The 18,630-nt window shown below is 37.8% G+C and overlaps 1 protein-coding gene across 5 annotated transcripts in view; it reads left to right on the forward strand.

The window, feature by feature from the left end:
• LARP1B (La ribonucleoprotein 1B) overlaps window positions 1–14,858 on the forward strand; it is a 33,941-nt gene extending 19,083 nt beyond the window's left edge. For 3 of the 5 annotated variants that reach the window (XM_075751121.1, XM_075751123.1, XM_075751125.1), the window contains 12 exons: window positions 2,698–2,842; window positions 3,060–3,234; window positions 4,065–4,237; window positions 4,727–5,098; window positions 6,744–6,867; window positions 7,743–7,954; window positions 8,347–8,453; window positions 9,014–9,174; window positions 9,489–9,633; window positions 10,874–10,983; window positions 11,202–11,329; window positions 12,096–14,858. In XM_075751121.1, the coding sequence (XP_075607236.1) occupies window positions 2,698–2,842; window positions 3,060–3,234; window positions 4,065–4,237; window positions 4,727–5,098; window positions 6,744–6,867; window positions 7,743–7,954; window positions 8,347–8,453; window positions 9,014–9,174; window positions 9,489–9,633; window positions 10,874–10,983; window positions 11,202–11,329; window positions 12,096–12,317 (2,074 nt within the window). In that variant the 3' untranslated portion in view covers window positions 12,318–14,858. Of the gene's footprint in view, window positions 1–20; window positions 2,385–2,697; window positions 2,843–3,059; window positions 3,235–4,064; window positions 4,238–4,726; window positions 5,099–6,743; window positions 6,868–7,742; window positions 7,955–8,346; window positions 8,454–9,013; window positions 9,175–9,488; window positions 9,634–10,873; window positions 10,984–11,201; window positions 11,330–12,095 lie in introns of those variants that run through there. The other 2 variants (XM_075751124.1, XM_075751122.1) reach the window with 2 other exon arrangements.
• Window positions 14,859–18,630: the final 3,772 nt, after the last annotated feature.

Below are 18,630 nucleotides of genomic sequence, written 5' to 3' on the forward strand. Positions count from 1 at the left end.
TAGGACATGATAATGTCCCCCTCTGCTGAGAAAAATGTCAGTTACAGCATTGGTCACATCTGACTTCTGGTTATATTTGTATTTTATTTTAGCAACGAGAGGTTGGCAGGTGTCAGTAGAAGACTTGGCAAGGCTGCCTAACCCAAGCCATTGGTTGCTTGTCTGATGTGAACTCCTAAGGCAGTTTGATTATGGAGTTTACTTTCCATGTAAGAGAGAGGGAGATCCTTGAGCAGGTTTAGAATATAACTTCACTATTTTTAAACTCCTTTAAGAAAAAAAAAAAAAGTGGTTTTTTATCTATTAACTTCTTAACATTAAAAATGATGGGAAACAGACATTATTCATCAGTTACCTATTATTAGCTTCTAAATGGGAATGATTTTGTCTGACTTTCATGATTTAGTTATAAAATATTAAAATGACTACGCCAAAGAAGGAAGTTTATACAGAATAAAGCTGCACAGATCTCCTAGGTCTCAGAGTTCCTTATGGAATCCAAGATAAATCTGGATGTATTAGAGAAGTGAGATTGCTTTGAATCCTAGTGAATTGATGAATTTTAAAACCATTTACGTGCTTAATAGGGAAAAATCTTACAGACTGTGTCCAACTGAGTTGATGTGTAATTACAGTAAGAAATACACTGCTATCAAGCAGTTTATGCTTGTCCCAAGAACCAGCTTGATGTACAAGAGAGAGTATTTGTATTACATACAAAACTATCGTTAACATTTTTAATTACAGGCTGAAGTTGTCAGCCTGAAAAGTTTCAGTGCTTAGCAACTCCTCAATCTGCAATGAGCAGCAGAACTCTTTAAAGTTCTCTTTCTTTTAAAACAAAATAAAATAAAATAAAATTCAGACATGCATCCAAGAGAAAAGCTGGAGGGGGGGGTGCGTGTGTTTAGGTTTGTCCCTCTACTTGGAACAAACTTGTGCGTTGTCTTCACTTATCATTAATGGTCTTTCACATTCCTTTTTCTAGAGTGATGGACATCAAGTGAGGCAGTTTGAGTCAAGTTCAGTCATTGTCCATTTCTGCTTGTGGAATTTTTAACTAGGTGAATCGTTACAAGATTTTACCTTTACTCTATGAATGTAAAGGTAACATTAGTAAAATGTTGATATACGGCTTTTGTGCTTGCTTACCTTCTAGATTGGGAGGGGAAAAGAAATGTAGCAGTTCAGAACAGTAAATAGGCTATTCTTGAAAGAAACCTCTTTGTGCACAGTTGCTTCACTGATCAGTTTACTTAGCTCCGAGTAAGAGCTTAATTCTCCAAAAGCCTTACTCTCTTCTCTGTTTGCTCTGGTTTAATGGCAATGTTTTCATTTGTCCTATGTCTTATTGTCCAACTTTGAGACTTTATATTCATTCTGTCTTGGAGCTGACTGTTTCATATAGAGAGCTTTTGCTTCGAATTTCTTTAGCTACCAAAAATTAGAGAAAGAAATGGTATCAAGCTTCTCCTTGGGTAAATGATGGCATCAGTTCTCTCCTCTTGGTAACTTTGGCCTCTATCTGAACTTCAGTGGAGACACTTAGCATTTTACACTTTGAAATTAGAATCAACTTTATTTACATTTGTATGTGTTGGGCTTTTTTCCTCAGCGTTTTAATGCTCTCTTGTTTTATTTTTGCACTACCTCTATTTTTGTGTCATACATTTTAATTGCTCTCCATTAAATATTTCTCTACCTACGTTTTCCTGAACCTGACGAGGAGTAGTATTCCTTGATGTTAAATGCAAAATCATGGTATGATGTGTAAACTCTGTGAAAGGCCTAGATTTTAGCTGGCATAATTAAATTGGGGATTTTTTCCATTCTTTTTCAGAGGATGTTTTCTTGTTCCCCTGTTTTGTGTGACAGATCATGATTTGAATTCCTTACTGTTCGCTAAATATAAAACATCTTGACACCCTGATCATTTCACAGAGCAGCTTCATTGTTGAAGACTTGTCTTCCTGCTATTTCTTTGTCCTTCATCTCTCTCGTTCTGTGGTATTGTCAGATTCCTGAAATGGTCCTTGTTCCTCTTCTTTTTATCCACTGAACATCATCTCTTCTTCTAGACTTTACTTTTCTCCATGAACTGTTGTGCCTTTGGTACAGTTTCATGACAAATACAACATTTTTGTTTTCTCATCTTCCCACATGCATGCTTGAAGTAATGATTCTGAGTACATATGTTGTGCCTCGACACTCAGATAGGATACTTAAACCTTCTAATGTACTGGAAACTGGGAAAAGAAAAGATACGGTTCAGGATGAAGGTGCACTGATACTGCTGTGTGGGAAATAACTTATGCCCTGACTGTAAGCAGTAGTTGTCCTTCATCTATATGGAGGCTAAGAGAATGTTGTTTGCTTCTGCTCATGTAAGTAATGAGGGGATGGGTGAGAGAAAAATTGAATGTAGTTTTTCCTAACGCGGTTCATATATGCGAACGTAACAAGGCTTTGATTTATGCCACTATGTATTGTACTGGATCATAAGTCTTTCTTAACACGTCGAGCATGCACGCAGTTCTGTAGGTCTGTATAATGATACGCCTGTTGAAAGAATGATTTTGTTGATCAGAAAGTATGCTCTGTTTTTAATGGAAGACTTTAACAAGGAATCTCTAAGTTGCTATTTTAGGATTGTCTTTAACCTATAATAGGCTCATATTTCTATGTTGCTTTCTGCAGTGAGTATTATTTCAGCACAGAAAATTTGGAAAGAGACTTCTTTCTGAGGAGAAAGATGGACCAACAAGGGTTTCTGCCTGTTTCATTGATTGCTAGCTTCCGTCGGATGCAAGCTCTGACTACAAATGCTGCGCTCATTTTGGAGGTAAAATAATTCAGAAGTACGAATGTAGAAAGTTGCTTGGTTCGTTTTGTACTGTCATTTAAAGTCAGTGCTATGAAGTTAAGATTTCTGTTCGCAATGACAAGGATTTTATAAAAAGGATATAAATGGCAAAGTTTATGGGTTGGGTTTTTTTTTCTTTTTTTGGATGGTGCTGGATATGTAAAGTTTTTAAAGTTATAATATGCTTGTCACACAGGCCCTAAAGGATAGTACAGAGGTTGAAACTGTGGATCAGAGGATAAGAAAAAGGGTTGATCCAGAAAAGTGGCCAATTCCAGGTCCTCCTCCATGCAGTCTGCCGCCAACTGACTTTTCTCAGCTCATCAATTGTCCAGAATTCGTACCAGGCCAAATTTTTGGCTCACATACTGGTAAAGGATTTACTTTATAGTAACATAAGTTTAAGATTGTCTAGCTTAGGAAGTTTTCCTCTTGATACTGATTTCATAATGGAAGTTGTACATTTGGTATAATGGTTTATTCAGCTGATAAATCTGTCAGCTTTGCAGTTGCCAAGTCACATGGCTGATGTGAAATAGATAAAAATTTCTCTTAGGTGTCACGGCTATGACTATTGTCCATCATACAATATTCTGGAGTACGGTCCTTTAATAGTAGTAGAAGTAATAATAGTAATCTTAAGTTAGTCATAAAATCTACTTCATTTTGGTAGCAGCTGAAAGTTAACGCTTTATTTGGTGCCTTCTGGTTTTGGATGGGTATGTCATTCACATAATTAATAGGGAAATGGCTTTGTTTGCTGACAACCCTTGGCAAGGAAATCTTTCACTAAAATGTTGGTTGGAAGTAAATGGGAAGAATGAAGACTGAATTAGGCAGCCATCCATGGAGCTAGAGGGTGGTGTGGAGAAAACATGTCCCTAACGATGCTGCTCCTGTTTTCTGAATAACACGTAATTTCTCTCAGACTGTTAGATCCTTTCCATGTAAATAAGTTGTTAAAATTGATCTTTTTCTAAAATGTTGAGTGAGCTGTGAAAAGTGATCTCCAAAAAATGAATTCTGCTGATCAGTGTTCTATTTAAATATAGAGGTAGAAAGATGGTGGCTGTGGTTAAAAGAAAGACTAGTGACACAATTACAAAAAGAACCCCAAACCAAAACCAACAAACCAACCACCAAAACAAACAAAACCAAAACAACCCCCAACAGGAACTGAACTACTGTTTTCCAATGCTAGAGTCTGCACCAAGTTCTCCAAGAATGGCAAGTCCGCTGAGTCCAAAGGAAAACGCTGAAACGAGCAATTTTCAGACAATGTCTAAAGGATTGTCTACAAGTTTGCCTGATTTGGACTCTGAACCTTGGATAGAAGTAAAGAAGAGGCATCGTGCATCCATGGTCAAACTAAAGGTAAAATCAAAAATCTTTGTTACGTTTAAATAAACAAATGCATAAACCTGCCGACTCTGAGATTATACTGTGAAACAAGGTTTTTTTTCATGTCTTAACATACATGATGCTTGATAATGCAATACAGTTAGTGTGCATTCTTCTCATTCTGCCAGACCTAGAATAACTAAATGCATTTAAAACCCTGATCCAAAGCTCACCAAAATGAAAAGAAAATACTGTTTGGCTTGGTTTTTTATTTTTTTTCTGCCAAGGGTCAGTAGTACCTGTTGATTATTGAAAAATGTAGTGTAATGTGCATTGAGAATTTTCTAAAAGCTTATGGCAGAATTATTTAGAACAGTAATTTACTTGATAAACATCTGAAAGTGGCTGTATTGTTTCTAATTCCTATACATTTGTGTATTGAAGATGTTCTATCTTGTTGTCTCTCATTTGGATAATCACTATCCAATTCAAATATAAAATGCATCACCTCTCCCAACTTAGGAAAGCGTTCCTATACCTGATCAAACATCAGATCAACAACAGCCACCCCCACCTCCAAAGGAACAAGAACAAGAAGAACTTGATTTTTTGTTTGATGAAGAGATGGAACAAATTCAAGGTCGGAAGAATAAATTTACTGATTGGTCAGACAGCGATTCCGATTATGAAATTGATGATCAGGACGTAAACAAGATTTTGATTGTAACACAGACACCCCCATACATGAGAAAACATCCTGGTGGAGATCGTACTGGCAACCATGTATGCCGTGCAAAAATTACATCGGAACTTGCTAAAGTCATTAATGATGGCTTATACTATTATGAACAGGATTTGTGGATGGAGCAGTGTGAAAATGACACTATGATGAAGGTAACTCTCTTCATTTTTGACCTAAAAACAATGCCTGAAAACCAAACAGTTCCAAAGTTAATTTCAGCCATCTGCTACGTAATTGTTAAACTTTACACTTTTTTTGAAAGAAAAGTGACAGTAGTTGAATTTACAGGCGTATTCAATTCTCTTTATGTTGGTAATATTGTAAACAGTTGAAAGCAAAACCAGCAAGTTTTTCTCATCACAGATTTGACCAAAAATATAATAAATATATTTTTAGAACCTTTATTGACATTTTAGAGATGGTTCACCTTTTCCAGTGTTTTCTTGTTGTGTGAATGGTTTGTTTCATAACATTTGCAAACCCCTACCGGAGGGGAAGGGGGCATGTTTCTGGGATGAGATAAGAAGAGAAGAAGATAATACAGTCATTTTAAAGTAGTTTTATATTAAGGTTCTGTTTGCCTTGTAACTTGTTAGAATGGTAGCTCTGTGAGGAAATGACATTTTGGATTGCACGCCTTATTTTTATTATAGAAACCCTTTTATTTCCTAGCCTGTACATGGTCCCCTGTCTTTGGGGCTTTTAAAACTTTGCAAGGACATTGTCAGCTTTGTGATTTTTTTATTGGTTTTAATTTTATTTTTTTTTAAATATACTAAGCAGCTGAAAAATTACAGATGAGAACTGCATAGGCAGAGGTCAACATGGCACACTGCAATCCTGTTACTGCTCTTGGTGTATTAGGAAGCCAGTGAGTGGCATGTCTGTAGGCAATCCTGCTCTATCACTAGCAGATATTACGTGTACAGAAATACAAAGTTACCTAAACACTAAATGGTGAGGGGAACAAGCTTGGTCTGTGCATAAGGACAAAGGTGGGCTGTGGGGAAGGGGGGGAAGTAACAAAAGAAACAAAAAGAACAAAAGGAGCATGTGGGTACGAAAAAGAGCTGACGAAGAAATGAACATTGAGAATAAGAGGAAGAAATAAAGGTAGAATTCAGAATATAGAGGTTGTATTACAAAGGAAATGGACCAAGAAAACCAGCAAACTGGAAGAGGACAATAAGAAATAGCACACAGCAAGAGAAAACATTTTTTTTTTATTCTTACGTTCTTGACAATGACTTAAACTTTAAGATTTTTCACAGACAGCATGCGTACGCACACGTCCCACCTTCAGTTGAGTAGGGGTGTGAGTGGTTCAAAATGCTGCCAGTGCCTTGGAAAATCCAGTCCTTTTGCAGTTTAAGCTACCAATCAAAAAAGGGAGGAAAAAAAAAAAAAGCTGAACACTTTATTTACAAATACTGGCTTTTCTTTAGATGTAGCCTGAGAAAGGGAGCAGGACCTCTTCTGCTAAATTGCTCAGACCCTCCTTGTCATGCTTGCTGCAGCAGAAGGATGGTTTGGGGCTTGGCAAGGGGCAGGATCTCAGTCATTTCTATTTCTTATCTGTCTGTAAAAATATGTGTGTAGATGGCCTTACCTGCCTCCATTCACCCTTTTGTTGGTGTTTTATCTTAGCTAGTGCAGTTTAAAAGAAATCTGTACTGGCTGTGTATGGGCAATTGTGTGTCAATTCTGGCTTGCTTATTTTCTCTTTTATGAAATTCACCTGTTAGAATGATATCCATTATCATGCTTTGCATTTACCATTTGCTTTCTCTAATTCAGCAAGAGATTGAGAACTTTAAGAAGCTAAATCTCATTAGTAAAGAAGAATTTGATAGTCTTGCACCAGAACCAATTGCTGATCCAACCCAAGAAGTTCCACCAGGACCCCCAGGGTTACGGAAAGGTAAGTAATATGTATTTGTTTTTAGAATCTCTGTAATAAAGAACAATTCTGTAGGTGTGTTAACTCCTTCTGCCTGTGTAACATTTTAATTTTGGTTCAGTCAGCATTCTGAGGGGCTTTTTCTTTGCTAATTTTTTTAATTGTGAACTGTTTGTCAGCAGCATGATTTTCACTGAATTAGAAGCAGCTGGTACTAGTACTTTTCAGGCTATATATGAGCATCAAAAGCCAGTGTTCTATTTGGTCATCACCATATACCAGCACCAGGTGCTTTTTGTGTAACTTGGCATTTACGATGTGTAAAGCAATAGCTGGTGATGTTGTGAAACGTTTTCTAGAAACCAGTATTTTTATGGGCAATAGGGATAGAACAATGAGAGATTAGAAGAATCTTCTGCTTGAATCAAAACCTTACTGAGCAGTCACAATGTCCAAATCATATCTTTTGAGGAATGTCTGATATAGTAGTAGTATTAACATTTACTAAGATACATGCTAATAGCATCTTTAAAGTAGTTGAAGAAAACCACCTCACTAAACCCACCACCTCACCAAAAAGCAAGTGCGTGGTTACACTCTCACCAATGTTTATTTTCCATTACGTTGCTAGTGTAGATACACAAGAACAAGCAGGTAAGAAGGAAGTGAATTTAAATTTTCTAGCAAAGACATGCTTGAAACGTTATTTCATAGTTTTTTGAGCAGTTTGTACTGCTTCTACACCAAAGGCTTTTGTTAATTTGGTTATCCTTTGGGGATGATGTAGTTCACTTGGAATCAAACAGGCCTTTAAGATACTAGATAGTAGGGGAGCTTAGGCTTTGAAATCCCAAGTCTTTTTTGAAAAACAAATGGTTTCTGTTTCCTGCCTACAGATCTAGCAGAGGATCTGGCTTGTAATTTCTTAAGTATTGAAGTACCCCCAACAGCTGCAATAGCTCGATCGCTGCCAACAGCAGTTCCAGATTCCCCCTGTGTTCACCCTGGCTTTACCCCGCGAACGCCTCGCACCCCGAGGCTACAGGATCCCAATAAAACACCCAGGTTCTACCCTGTTGTTAAAGAAGCACGATCCATTGACATAAAGGTAAGTGGGAACATGTAATATTTTTTTTAAAACTAGAAAAAGCCTATAAAACTCACATCTGTGCATACAATTAATAGGAATGAAAAGGCAACAGGTGAAATGCTTGTACTTTTTTATTGTTTATCTTCAAAATATTTACTATATTAGTTCTTTTTTATTTCTAAAAAATTATTTCCGAGTTTTCTCTGTAATGTTTCTTAAAAGTCCTTGCTGAAAGACTGGAATGTCTAAAGATTTTTAATTTGTTATATAAGACTAATCTTCAGGTTATGAAACTGGAGTGTTGTGACTTTATAATGCATTAGACCATAAAATTTTTAGAACTTTGTTTTAAGAGGGAGAGAATGAGCAAAATCATATTAGGGGAGTAAATACTTCATTTACTTTCTTAGACTCCAAGAAAAAGAAAAACACGACACAGTACAAATCCTCCCTTAGAATGCCACGTCGGTTGGGTGATGGATTCCAGAGACCACAGGCCAGGAACTTCCTCTGTGAGGTAAACTTTTATTTTTTGTCATAGAAAATTCGTTTGCAGTGTCATTAGTTCTCACTGCTAATGGAGAAATAGGCTGCAAAAAAAGACAATTTATACAGTGGAAGCAAGAAAGACAAAACCATGGAATACAAGGCTATCTGGAAGTAAGCTTGCTAGACTGACTATGTTCATAACGTTGTTTGTTGATCCACAATGTAGTAGCAGTAATGTTATTCAAAGTAGTGATGTTCCCTTCAGTGATTTTGCGTTTAACTGGTCCTTTAAAATCGGGCATTACAGTAATGTTTAATTATCATCATCCAAAACTGCCTGTTCTTTGACATAGTAGCGCAGAATCTGATTTTCTTGAGGTGAAAACAGATGAGTTGATGATGATCAGAACAGATGATCAGAAAACCTGAAAACAGATGAGTTGGGACCCCAGGCATATGTTGCAGTGGTCATCAGTTGACTGCGCTGTTCCGACAGCTCTTGTGTAGATCAGAATGGTTGAAAAGTGATTCTGTAGAAAAGCACTGTTTATAGGACAGAAAGATGTTGTGGGTTTTTTTTTTCTTCAGCAGTTCGAATGCTTCGCCTTCAGAAGGAGCTCCACTGGCAGGAAATTATGGGTGTACCCCAAATTCTCTTCCAAAATTTCAGCATCCTTCTCATGAACTGTTAAAGGAAAATGGCTTTACTCAACAGGTGTACCACAAATACCGTCGAAGGTGTCTAATGGGTAAGCTGCTAAATGCGCTTCCTAAAATTTTAGGTAGAAGTTACCAGGTGTCATCTGATACCAGTTTTCTCCACATTGTTCCTTATCCATAATTTTTCTTGGGAAAGGAAAGCAAATTTTATTTGATATTTCTATTTTATGAACTCTGCTTTCCATTTAACTTTACATTCCCTGACAAAAAAATTATCCTCAAATTTAACCTTAAGTTACTGGAAGATCTTGTGTGTGTATTACTAATGGAAAAGCAATTGAAAATATTCTGCTGAAAAATTAAAAATGGCTTTTTTTTTTCCCCCTTTCTTTTTGTCTTCCAGAGAGGAAACGGTTGGGAATTGGCCAGTCCCAAGAAATGAACACACTCTTTCGTTTCTGGTCCTTTTTTCTGAGAGATCACTTTAACAAGAAAATGTATGAAGAATTCAAACAACTTGCTCTAGATGATGCAAAAGAACACTATAGGTATTTGCTCTTTCCTGGAAGTTAAAAACTGTTGAGGTCTTACCATTCGGTTTAATGACTGTGAAGTTTACATATGTCTGAAGGGAACATTTTTAGTATTGGCTTTGTCTCTTGTAAATCTTTAAAATAGCAGTCTGTATCAGTTACTTTAATACCAAAAACCTGTTTGTATAGATTTGTGGTCTGCAGATAAATAGCTAAACGTGCAGCATTTCCTGATTTGTCCTGAGTTCTACAAAATCCTGTAACTTGTGTACCGTGACAAGTCAGCTCTATACTTACTCGCACTCATAAAACTCTTCCTTCCATAGATGAAGACGTTCTTAACCTCATTCAAATTGTTCAAACTGCTGCTTGCCATACAAAAATACCAGAAAAATGACCACAGATGAAATTACTGCTGTCCCTTTAGCTCTTCGATGTTACTCCCTTCCTTTCACCCAGTTCCCCCCACCTCTGTTTCTCTTAGCCAAAGAGACAAGGTAGCCCAAGGTTTGGAACGTCAAGCAAGGAAGTGCTGGCTATGGAAATCCTGAAATTTGGATGTGTTGTCTGAGACTGCAGAGTGAAAGTCCCTGGGGTGCAAAGGTGGCTCTAATAATGCCTTGTGTCTCTGCTCTGAGCTTTCTTGATGCTCTGTGGTTATCCAAGGATACGTTTACCAGGGGAAACTTCAGAAGGCTCTTCAAGGGGACTAAAGTGGCAGCAGATGAATGCGGAACAGACGGAGGTCCCAGCTATCTGGAGGCCCAAGGCAGCTCTGGTGACGGCGTGGCCGCCGAAGCTGGGGCGTTACTAAATACTGAGCCAGAAACCCTGGTGCTGGGGTGTGCAGGAGCCAAAAGAACAACACATAGAGTTTTGCACCGGTGGTGGGTTAGGTTGACTTTTGGTCTGATCCACTGTGGTTGGTTTTATGTTGAAACTGTTTGTGTATACAAACTTACGGAAAATGTGAAAGTGTTCGTCTTTGGAGGGGGTGGGTGTGTCGTGTCTGGAGCTCCTAAGTTGAAATGGTGGGACACACCTAACCCTCCTAAGTCAGTTTTGATTATTTGTGAAGATGTTTTGGAAAGATAGGTTCATAAAAAGTTGATGTGAAAAGAGAATGATTTTTATGAGAAGGGTAAAATGAGACTACGCTATTTACTTAAATGCAAGGAGAGACTGAAGACTTGCATCCTTCTGAGGAATGAGGAGCGTACGGCTAAGATTTCTGTACCTTTTTGTTCTGTTCCAGGTATGGATTGGAATGCTTGTTTAGATTTTACAGCTATGGCCTAGAAAAGAAATTCAGGCAAGAAATCTTCAAGGATTTCCAAGAAGAAACAAAGAGAGACTATGAAGCTGGTAATTATCATAGGCCCGTCATTGCTCACACAGGGGTAACTGTAGTTGGGAGGTAATCCTGATTCCTTGGCACTGACTTAACCAATCCAAGAGTAGCTATTGTTCATGTTTCTTTTATCTTAGAGTTCTCTTAATTATTCACTGGTAACCATATGTTAAAAGTTTTTAATTAAATCTGACCTTTGTAAATTGGTAAAATTATATTTTTCTATTATTAGGTCAGCTATATGGACTGGAAAAATTTTGGGCTTACCTGAAATACTCTCAGCACAAGACTCCAGCCATTGACCCCAAACTGCAAGAATACCTTAGTAAATTTAAGAGACTAGAGGACTTCAGAGTGGATGTAAGTTTCAATACCTGTTGTAAATAAATATTTGGTGTAGGAATATTTTTACTGCAAGGTAAACTGAGAACAGTCCTTCATTTCATAAAAAGGCACCTTTTACAAATCCTATCAGTGACTAGAAAAAGCAGAATTAAAAAATTAAATTCCAGTGAAAAATGCAGTTTTATTCTAGACATTGTTTTCTGAACCAAAGTATGGTGCTGAGATGTGGCGGCTAAAATGTAAAAAGTGTTGATCCATTTTCATTGTATAATGAAATAAGTAGCAAAAAAATAGCTTGTGTGTCTTCTGGTAAGACTGAGGACTTCTATAGCATTTAGGAATTTGGCAAATGAATTCGTGCCCAACTGGCATTTCTTAATGAAATGGACAGGCATCGTCCTTGCTGAGACTTTATATGTCAAATTCAACATACGGTGCTGCCGTGCTTGTCATAACTGCACTGCGTTATGGTTATAGTGCGCGCTACATTACCATCATCCTCTATAGTCCTCCATTTTCTAGGAGCTGTGGCAAACATTTGGGCAGCGACGATTAAATAATGCCGTAAGACTGTTTACAGTCCTTAATATGTCCTGTGCTTGCACATTTAGCTAAACAGCCAGGAAAGCTTTAGACTATCATCAGTGAGTTGTGAATAACTAAGACTACTAGGCCTAATTATGGAATGCTCTGTCTTTTTTGATCCTTTAAGTATATATCAAAAAGCAAATATCTGGCCTTGCAGAACACCATTTAACAGGTTGCCAATGTTTATTTTCAGCCTCCTATTAGTGAAGAATCTGGCAGAAAGAGACCGGTTGCTGCAACAGGTGAGGATTCAGGTCATCGCAGACAGCAGTCTAATTCTTCTAAAACACTTCTTGCTGCTGCCTGTCCGTCCCAGGCACTGGGAAGCGTTACCGGTGGGAATGCTGTGCAAGCGTCCGTAGCCCGTAACAATGCTGCCACAAAATCTATAGAAAGCGATGTACCAGAAAAATAGACTTAAGACGAGCTTGTGCCCTTGAAAATCAACTTTTTCATCACCCTTAATTTGGAGATCTTCAAGGCAAGCCAATCTAATACATGATTAAAAATGATGGGAAGATTAAAAATGTATGGGAAGACAAAGGATTGGATTCTTTTTTTTCACTGGATTTAGTTCCAAAACACTTACCCTAGGAGAGTTGCTCTTGGTTTTGGGATCATCGGAAGGATCCTAGGGAAGATTCTTTGGCTTCAGTATTGCTTTCCTCAAGCTTTTGTTTACAGAGAACTGCATTCCTTGCATATGCAAAAAATACTTTGGGGATGCCTTACATTTCAGCTCGTATTTCTTAAAAAAGGTATGATATACCCATGTTATTTACTGTGCTTTCTTTACTCAGATTTTCCCATTATTTGTATTTTACCAAAGCAAAAAAGATTACGTTATGTGTAGAATTTTAAATGTAAAGGAAGGATCTATGCGATTGGTTTGCTCTTGAATCTAACTATTAAAGAGTATGGGTTTGTGCAAAAGCACACACGAGAATGTGCAGCTCTATATGAAACTGTATTTCTGGATTCTATTTAAAGATATAGTTTCTATTTTTTTCAGGGTCTCCATAGTTAGTATTTTATGAAGTATGGAGTTTGAGTTGGATGTAACTGGGATAGTTTTGCAGATATTTCCTTCAGTACTGGTTCTTAATAACTCAAGCTACAAAAAAAACAAAAAACAAAAAAAAACCCAAACGGGAGAATGGATCTGTTGATTTCATAGTGTCTTAAATTAACATACAGTATCTACAGTTTGTGCAGGTTGTTAAATAGCAAACTATTCAAATTATTCTCAGCTTCAGAGGTGTCTTCATTTGAATTCTCTTATGATTAGGAAGTACTCTACCAGGAAAGGCATAATTTTTAATTTTTTTTCTCCGTATTTCAAGTAATAAAAATGAGTTTGGAGGGCAACAAAGTATTCCTTGTAAATTTGTTTTTTTGCTTTATTTTGCAATATCTGAACAAAGTTCTGCTTAAATTGTGCTAGCTAAACCTAAATAATTTCAAACAGGTCTAAATACAATTTCACTGAATGTTAAGTTATTCTGTAGCTGAAAGATGCGGATGTCTACATCCTGTAATTTCTTATTAACATCATTACTTTGTTTTTCAAGACTCACAAAGAACTGAGTGGGTGACTTATCTCTTCCAAGGGTAGGTGAGAAGTATTTCAGCTTTTTGTCAGTTAACTGCAGAAAAGATTTCAGTTAACTTGTAAAGTTCAAAAGTTATGTCTAGCACAAATGCCTTAAGCCGTGAAGGTGTCCTAACCGACTGTGCAGCCACCTACAGGGTTTTCAGCTTGTATCAGATCTCAGAGGTTATTAATTTTTCAGTCATGGTCTTGTGAATCTCAATGAACCAAATTACAACTGTTTGCATTGTAAAGGGGTGTATATTGGCAGTGGCTTTCCCAACAGTTAATACAATTTCAATACAAAATCGAGCCTTTTGTAAATGGCCTGTTCTAAATGAATTTAAATGAACATAAAATATTATTTTAAGTAATATCCTATAAATATGCTGAAGTGACACATCTCAATCCTGTGTTTGATCCATGCCTTTTGCTATCCAAGAAAATGATGCGAATGTAAATTTGGATTGAAATTGTATATACAAGTAATAGATTTATTTCCTTTCAATTTTTCATTGGAAAATGTGCAGATTAAGCTTTTAGTGTGTGTAATTTTGTGATATGACAAATTTTATAAAAACAAACAAAAAAACCCCTAATAGTGTTGTATATCAACTTTTTTCCCCCCTTCCCAAAGTGTGAAGAAAAACAACTTGAGTACAAGGCTGTGGATTTGCATGTGAATTTGTTGCCTCTGGTGGTATCAGGGAAACCCAGCCCGTTTAAAGGCTGAGGTGGTTCTTGGAATGTGAGCCAGCTTTCTTCAAGTTCGATATTGATTTCTTTTTTTCATAAGACTGGGTATTTGTCAAAGAAAAATATGACAGGTGAATGATAAATATGGCTGAAAGCAGAGTGAGTGAATACTTTACCTGCTGTCTGTCCTGTTGGCCTCTATAGGGTAGTCACTTAGATGGTGTCCCTTTATTTAGGTGGGAAACCCCCCCCCCCCAGCTCTGGCTACCTTTCAGGAATGGCCCCTTTCACTTCCCCTGGGATTGAATCTTCCTCCTCTCCCCTTGCAGATAGGTGGAAAAAACACTATTGGCACTACCGCTGTTTGCACACGGAACTGAGAACAAAACCAGTGAATTTTAGAATAAACCCCAATGACTTTGCTGGCTTAAAGTGGTTAATCACTCCTCAATAACTGGCATACTTGTTAGAGCCATAAATTTGTCTTTGAACATGCATGTATGTGTCCAGCTTCCTTTCTGATGCCTTTTAGGTTCATTTCAGCCAACCTTCATTTTGTCTTTCGTAAGACTGGTTGTATTCTAACAGTAGTCTATTACTAAACACTTAGCAAGTCTTAGACCTGTCCTTGTCTAAAAATTCCATGTGTTTATTAAAGAATTTTGTTTAGGTTTGTCTTCATTTCTTCTGTTGAGAAATGACTGTACAAATATTTTGAAACACTATCCTCCCTCTACTCAGGTTTTTCTTGTCATGCCCAAAATACTGGATTCTAAAGGTTTTTTAAAAGGGAGGGAAAGACTCTAGATGGCTCTTGTTGCTGATGGAGACCAGAGAATGTTTTCCTAGAAGGAGCAGCAGTAGCCTGACTGATGCTCCTGGAGTTGAACTGGGGTTTGAGCTTCTGTGGGAGATGATAAAGCATTAGAATGAACAGACACCAGTTTGTATTCGTAGCAGCCTCTACTCTGCAGGCTTTGCTTCAGGCATCACCGTGGTACTGAGGCAACAAACTACACTCCCTCACTTCCCGACAGAGGAAGAGACTAAGTGTTAGCTGTTCTTTTACTGACAAATCCTGGAGTGATGCTAGGCTCTACCCCTAATCTTAAAAGCTTTCTTCTCTGCTGTTTTCAGCCTAGACTCTTTTCTTTTTTTTTTTTGGGGGGGGGGAGGGAATGCAGTTCCCTTTGCAACTTACACTTCCACAAGCTCCATTATGAAAACACCCCTAACAGACAGACCCCAAAACCTCACCCTGCAACAGACTTACAGCTTTTAACTTGTCTAAGATATTATTGCTGTATGACCCAAGTAACAAGAAACCAGTGTACAACTTCACTGGCCCCGTTACAACATTTTAAAGAAATTTCATTCTCTCTGTTACCAATTGTAAGGTGTAGCCTTCAGAGCTGGCAAGTTGAGTTTTCTTTCTAGTAAAAAGACTAAATCATGCCTTCAAATACATAAAAGCAAAGGACAGTGTCAGTCAAGAGGAAGGGAGATCTTATACAAACAGGCATTGAGTGCTTGTGGTCAAGTGACAAATCTAGACTTAACCACTAGAACCTCACACTTCCAAAAGACTTTTGATGTTTCAGAGCGTACACTTGCAGGCTTTGCCCCGTTACCTACAAAACACGACAGGTTGGTGAAATATGTTCATCACCAAAAAACAAACCACCCCCAAACCAAACCCCAAGTAGACTTTGTAACCAGAATGGGGACAATTCAATTTGCTTGGGAGTTTTGCCGGAAGGCTGCAGTGCCAGGCTAGACCTCAGTGAAACACATCAAAGTTCCTGCCTTTTGGTACAGGAAAAAAAATACACAAAACCACAAGAACCTCCAAAGAGAAAGGGCAAGGAATACTTTGGCTTTGTTTGGGGTGTTTTAAGTTTTCAGGTAAACAATGCTTCACCTGGTTTGAACCAACCTTGGCACACGTGTTCTATTGTAAGCTTAAACCCCCATCTGTGAACATTCACTTTCACCCATCAATTAGAAGTCTGTGGAAAGATTTGCCAGTAATGTTCATAATTAAATTAGTTGGTTTCCATATTTAAAGAAGCCTTCAAGGCCAGAACTGCATTATGACTAGTGTTAAGTAGGAAAAGGAGTAAGTGGCCAAATCTACAGCTGTGATTGCATCATTCCATTCATGCCTGAAAGAGCAGCCAGGACATACACACTCCAAGCTTAGTTAAAGGCACTTCAGTACTTTGTTGCTGAATTAGTTAGTTACGCTTCATGAAAAACTATACAGCTTTGGCCTGTAAAAACCCCAACCAACCCCAAAGCAGAGCCCGAAAGACCACGCTATTCAAAGTACTAGGTCTCAATCAATATTGTCTACTATTCTACACAACAATGCATGTATTTCCGGGAGGAAATAAAACCCCACAAACTTTTATTGTAGAGAGAAAACAATTATCAAAGAGACTCAAACAAAGCATAAGTAAGGTTTAACTACTCCTTGACCTTTACAATGAAGATGATAGTAAAATCAAACTGATTTTGCAGGAATAATAAAAAAAAAAAGTGAGAAAATAGCTTATTTGTGAGATACTTAAGGTGAAACAAGATCAGAAGCAGAGTGTCAAACTGCTTTTACATGCTGTGTCTGAAGGATAGAAAAATTTAAACCTTAGTCAAGAAAAAGTAGATCTAGCTCAATAAAAAGATACAAACAAGTACAAGCACATGAAAGGATAATTCTGCAGCCCTTAGTGGAAATTCAGTATGTTCAGATGAAGTAACAGTACCTTTTTTTTTTTTAAATCAAGGAGGTTTAAAAATAGATTTCCTGCCATACGAAGCATTTTTTGGGGAAGCAATGTACAAATGAGGCAGAAGTGTCAAAACAAATGACTACTCAAGCTAGTTTAAGACTAGCCTAGGAAGACAAGGTATATATTAAACTGGAAATGTATTTTGTTTCTAAAGATAATGAGTACTCCCTTCGAGTCCCTTATGTTGCTTAAACAAAATTTAACACGCTGTCAGTATCAACCAGCCTGTCATTTGAGTGAATAGTGAATTCTGACCAAGTGATTGACACAAACGTTACAAGGAAGAACGCCTCCAATACAATTATTACATTAATTGCACTGAAGGTTTGATGGATCTGATGTTATTCTGAATTATTCTTTGTATGTGTCAACTTTTTATAAAAATGAAAGCTACAGCATGCTTTAAAAGACTTTTTTTTTGTAGCTTGTCAGCTTCAAATCACTAGTGACTTTGTATGTAGGGTGAATGAGGCTAATTTAGATCCACTAGACATCAAAATTCAGGCTTAAGTCTATGCAACATAGGATGACAGTTTTGTATTATTCAGTTACCATTAAGTTGCTTCAAAGCAAAAGTCATCCTTTACCCATCTTTGACCACTTTGCTGTTCAACCAATACTAAATTATAAAAATTTGAGCACTGTTCTTTTAAAATAATTGTAAAAACAAAACAACCCCACCCCAAACAACAAAATTTCACGTAACTTCACTGTGCTTAAGCTTTCCTGTATTTTTTACAGCAAGGGAAAGGAAGAAGGCTGCACTTGGGTTAGGAAGTGACAGCATATGCAAAACTACCCTTCTTTCCCCAGTGGGAAGTTTCCGCATGATGCAGACACAAGCATGATAAAGAGCTAAGGCTACAGCTGGCACAGTGCAAATAGCTGTAATGAGCAAAGAGCAGAGTAACTCACGGCACGCGTTAAGAATCTCCAGCCATGACTTTGTACAGTAGAGGCTGTAACACACAGTACGTGTATTTTTACATGGAAGTCTAGGAAAAAAATATTTGGCTGTCCTCTCTTGATAGTTGGCTACACCTTCTTTTCCTGCTCCACAGCCACACACATCTTGGTGCCATCATGAGGTGCAACAGCTGGCGCAACAGCTAAAAGTGAAAGGCATGGTGAAGCATGACATAAAACCTTTTATAGCGAGATTTAGTTAAAAAAAAAAAAATAAAATCTCCCTAGTGAAGCATCCAGATAAATAACTGGTGCTTAAATACCCCTAGCTCCTGCCTACGTAAGCAAGCTTTTATCTCTTGGTAGCTTCCGTTGTTCCACCTAAACCACCTATTTTTGTGGTTAGCGACGCTAGCGTGCCCAGCATTTCAGCAGTGTTAAGTGATTAGCAGACACTTACTCTAGTACTAACGTGCAAACCGAAGCCTGGACGCTGCACTGCCAGGACTCAGCTGGTAAGGGCATGACCTGAGCAGAAACAAGCGCTTTACTGACCTACACTCAGGAGCTGAACAGCCCCACACCCAACTGGGTTGTTCAGCCTCTACAAGAACTCGCGAGTGTAAGTTCACTTCTGTGGAGAAATGGCTCCAGCTCTGGTACTTCCTTCTGTGATAAAACTCTCCTATTCCAAGCCTGGATATGCAAGGAAGAGAATTCGACGTGCCTTCTGAGACACGTGA

The sequence above is a fragment of the Balearica regulorum genome, chromosome 4, assembly GCF_011004875.1.
Source record: "Balearica regulorum gibbericeps isolate bBalReg1 chromosome 4, bBalReg1.pri, whole genome shotgun sequence".
Classification (NCBI taxonomy): Eukaryota; Metazoa; Chordata; class Aves; order Gruiformes; family Gruidae; genus Balearica; species Balearica regulorum.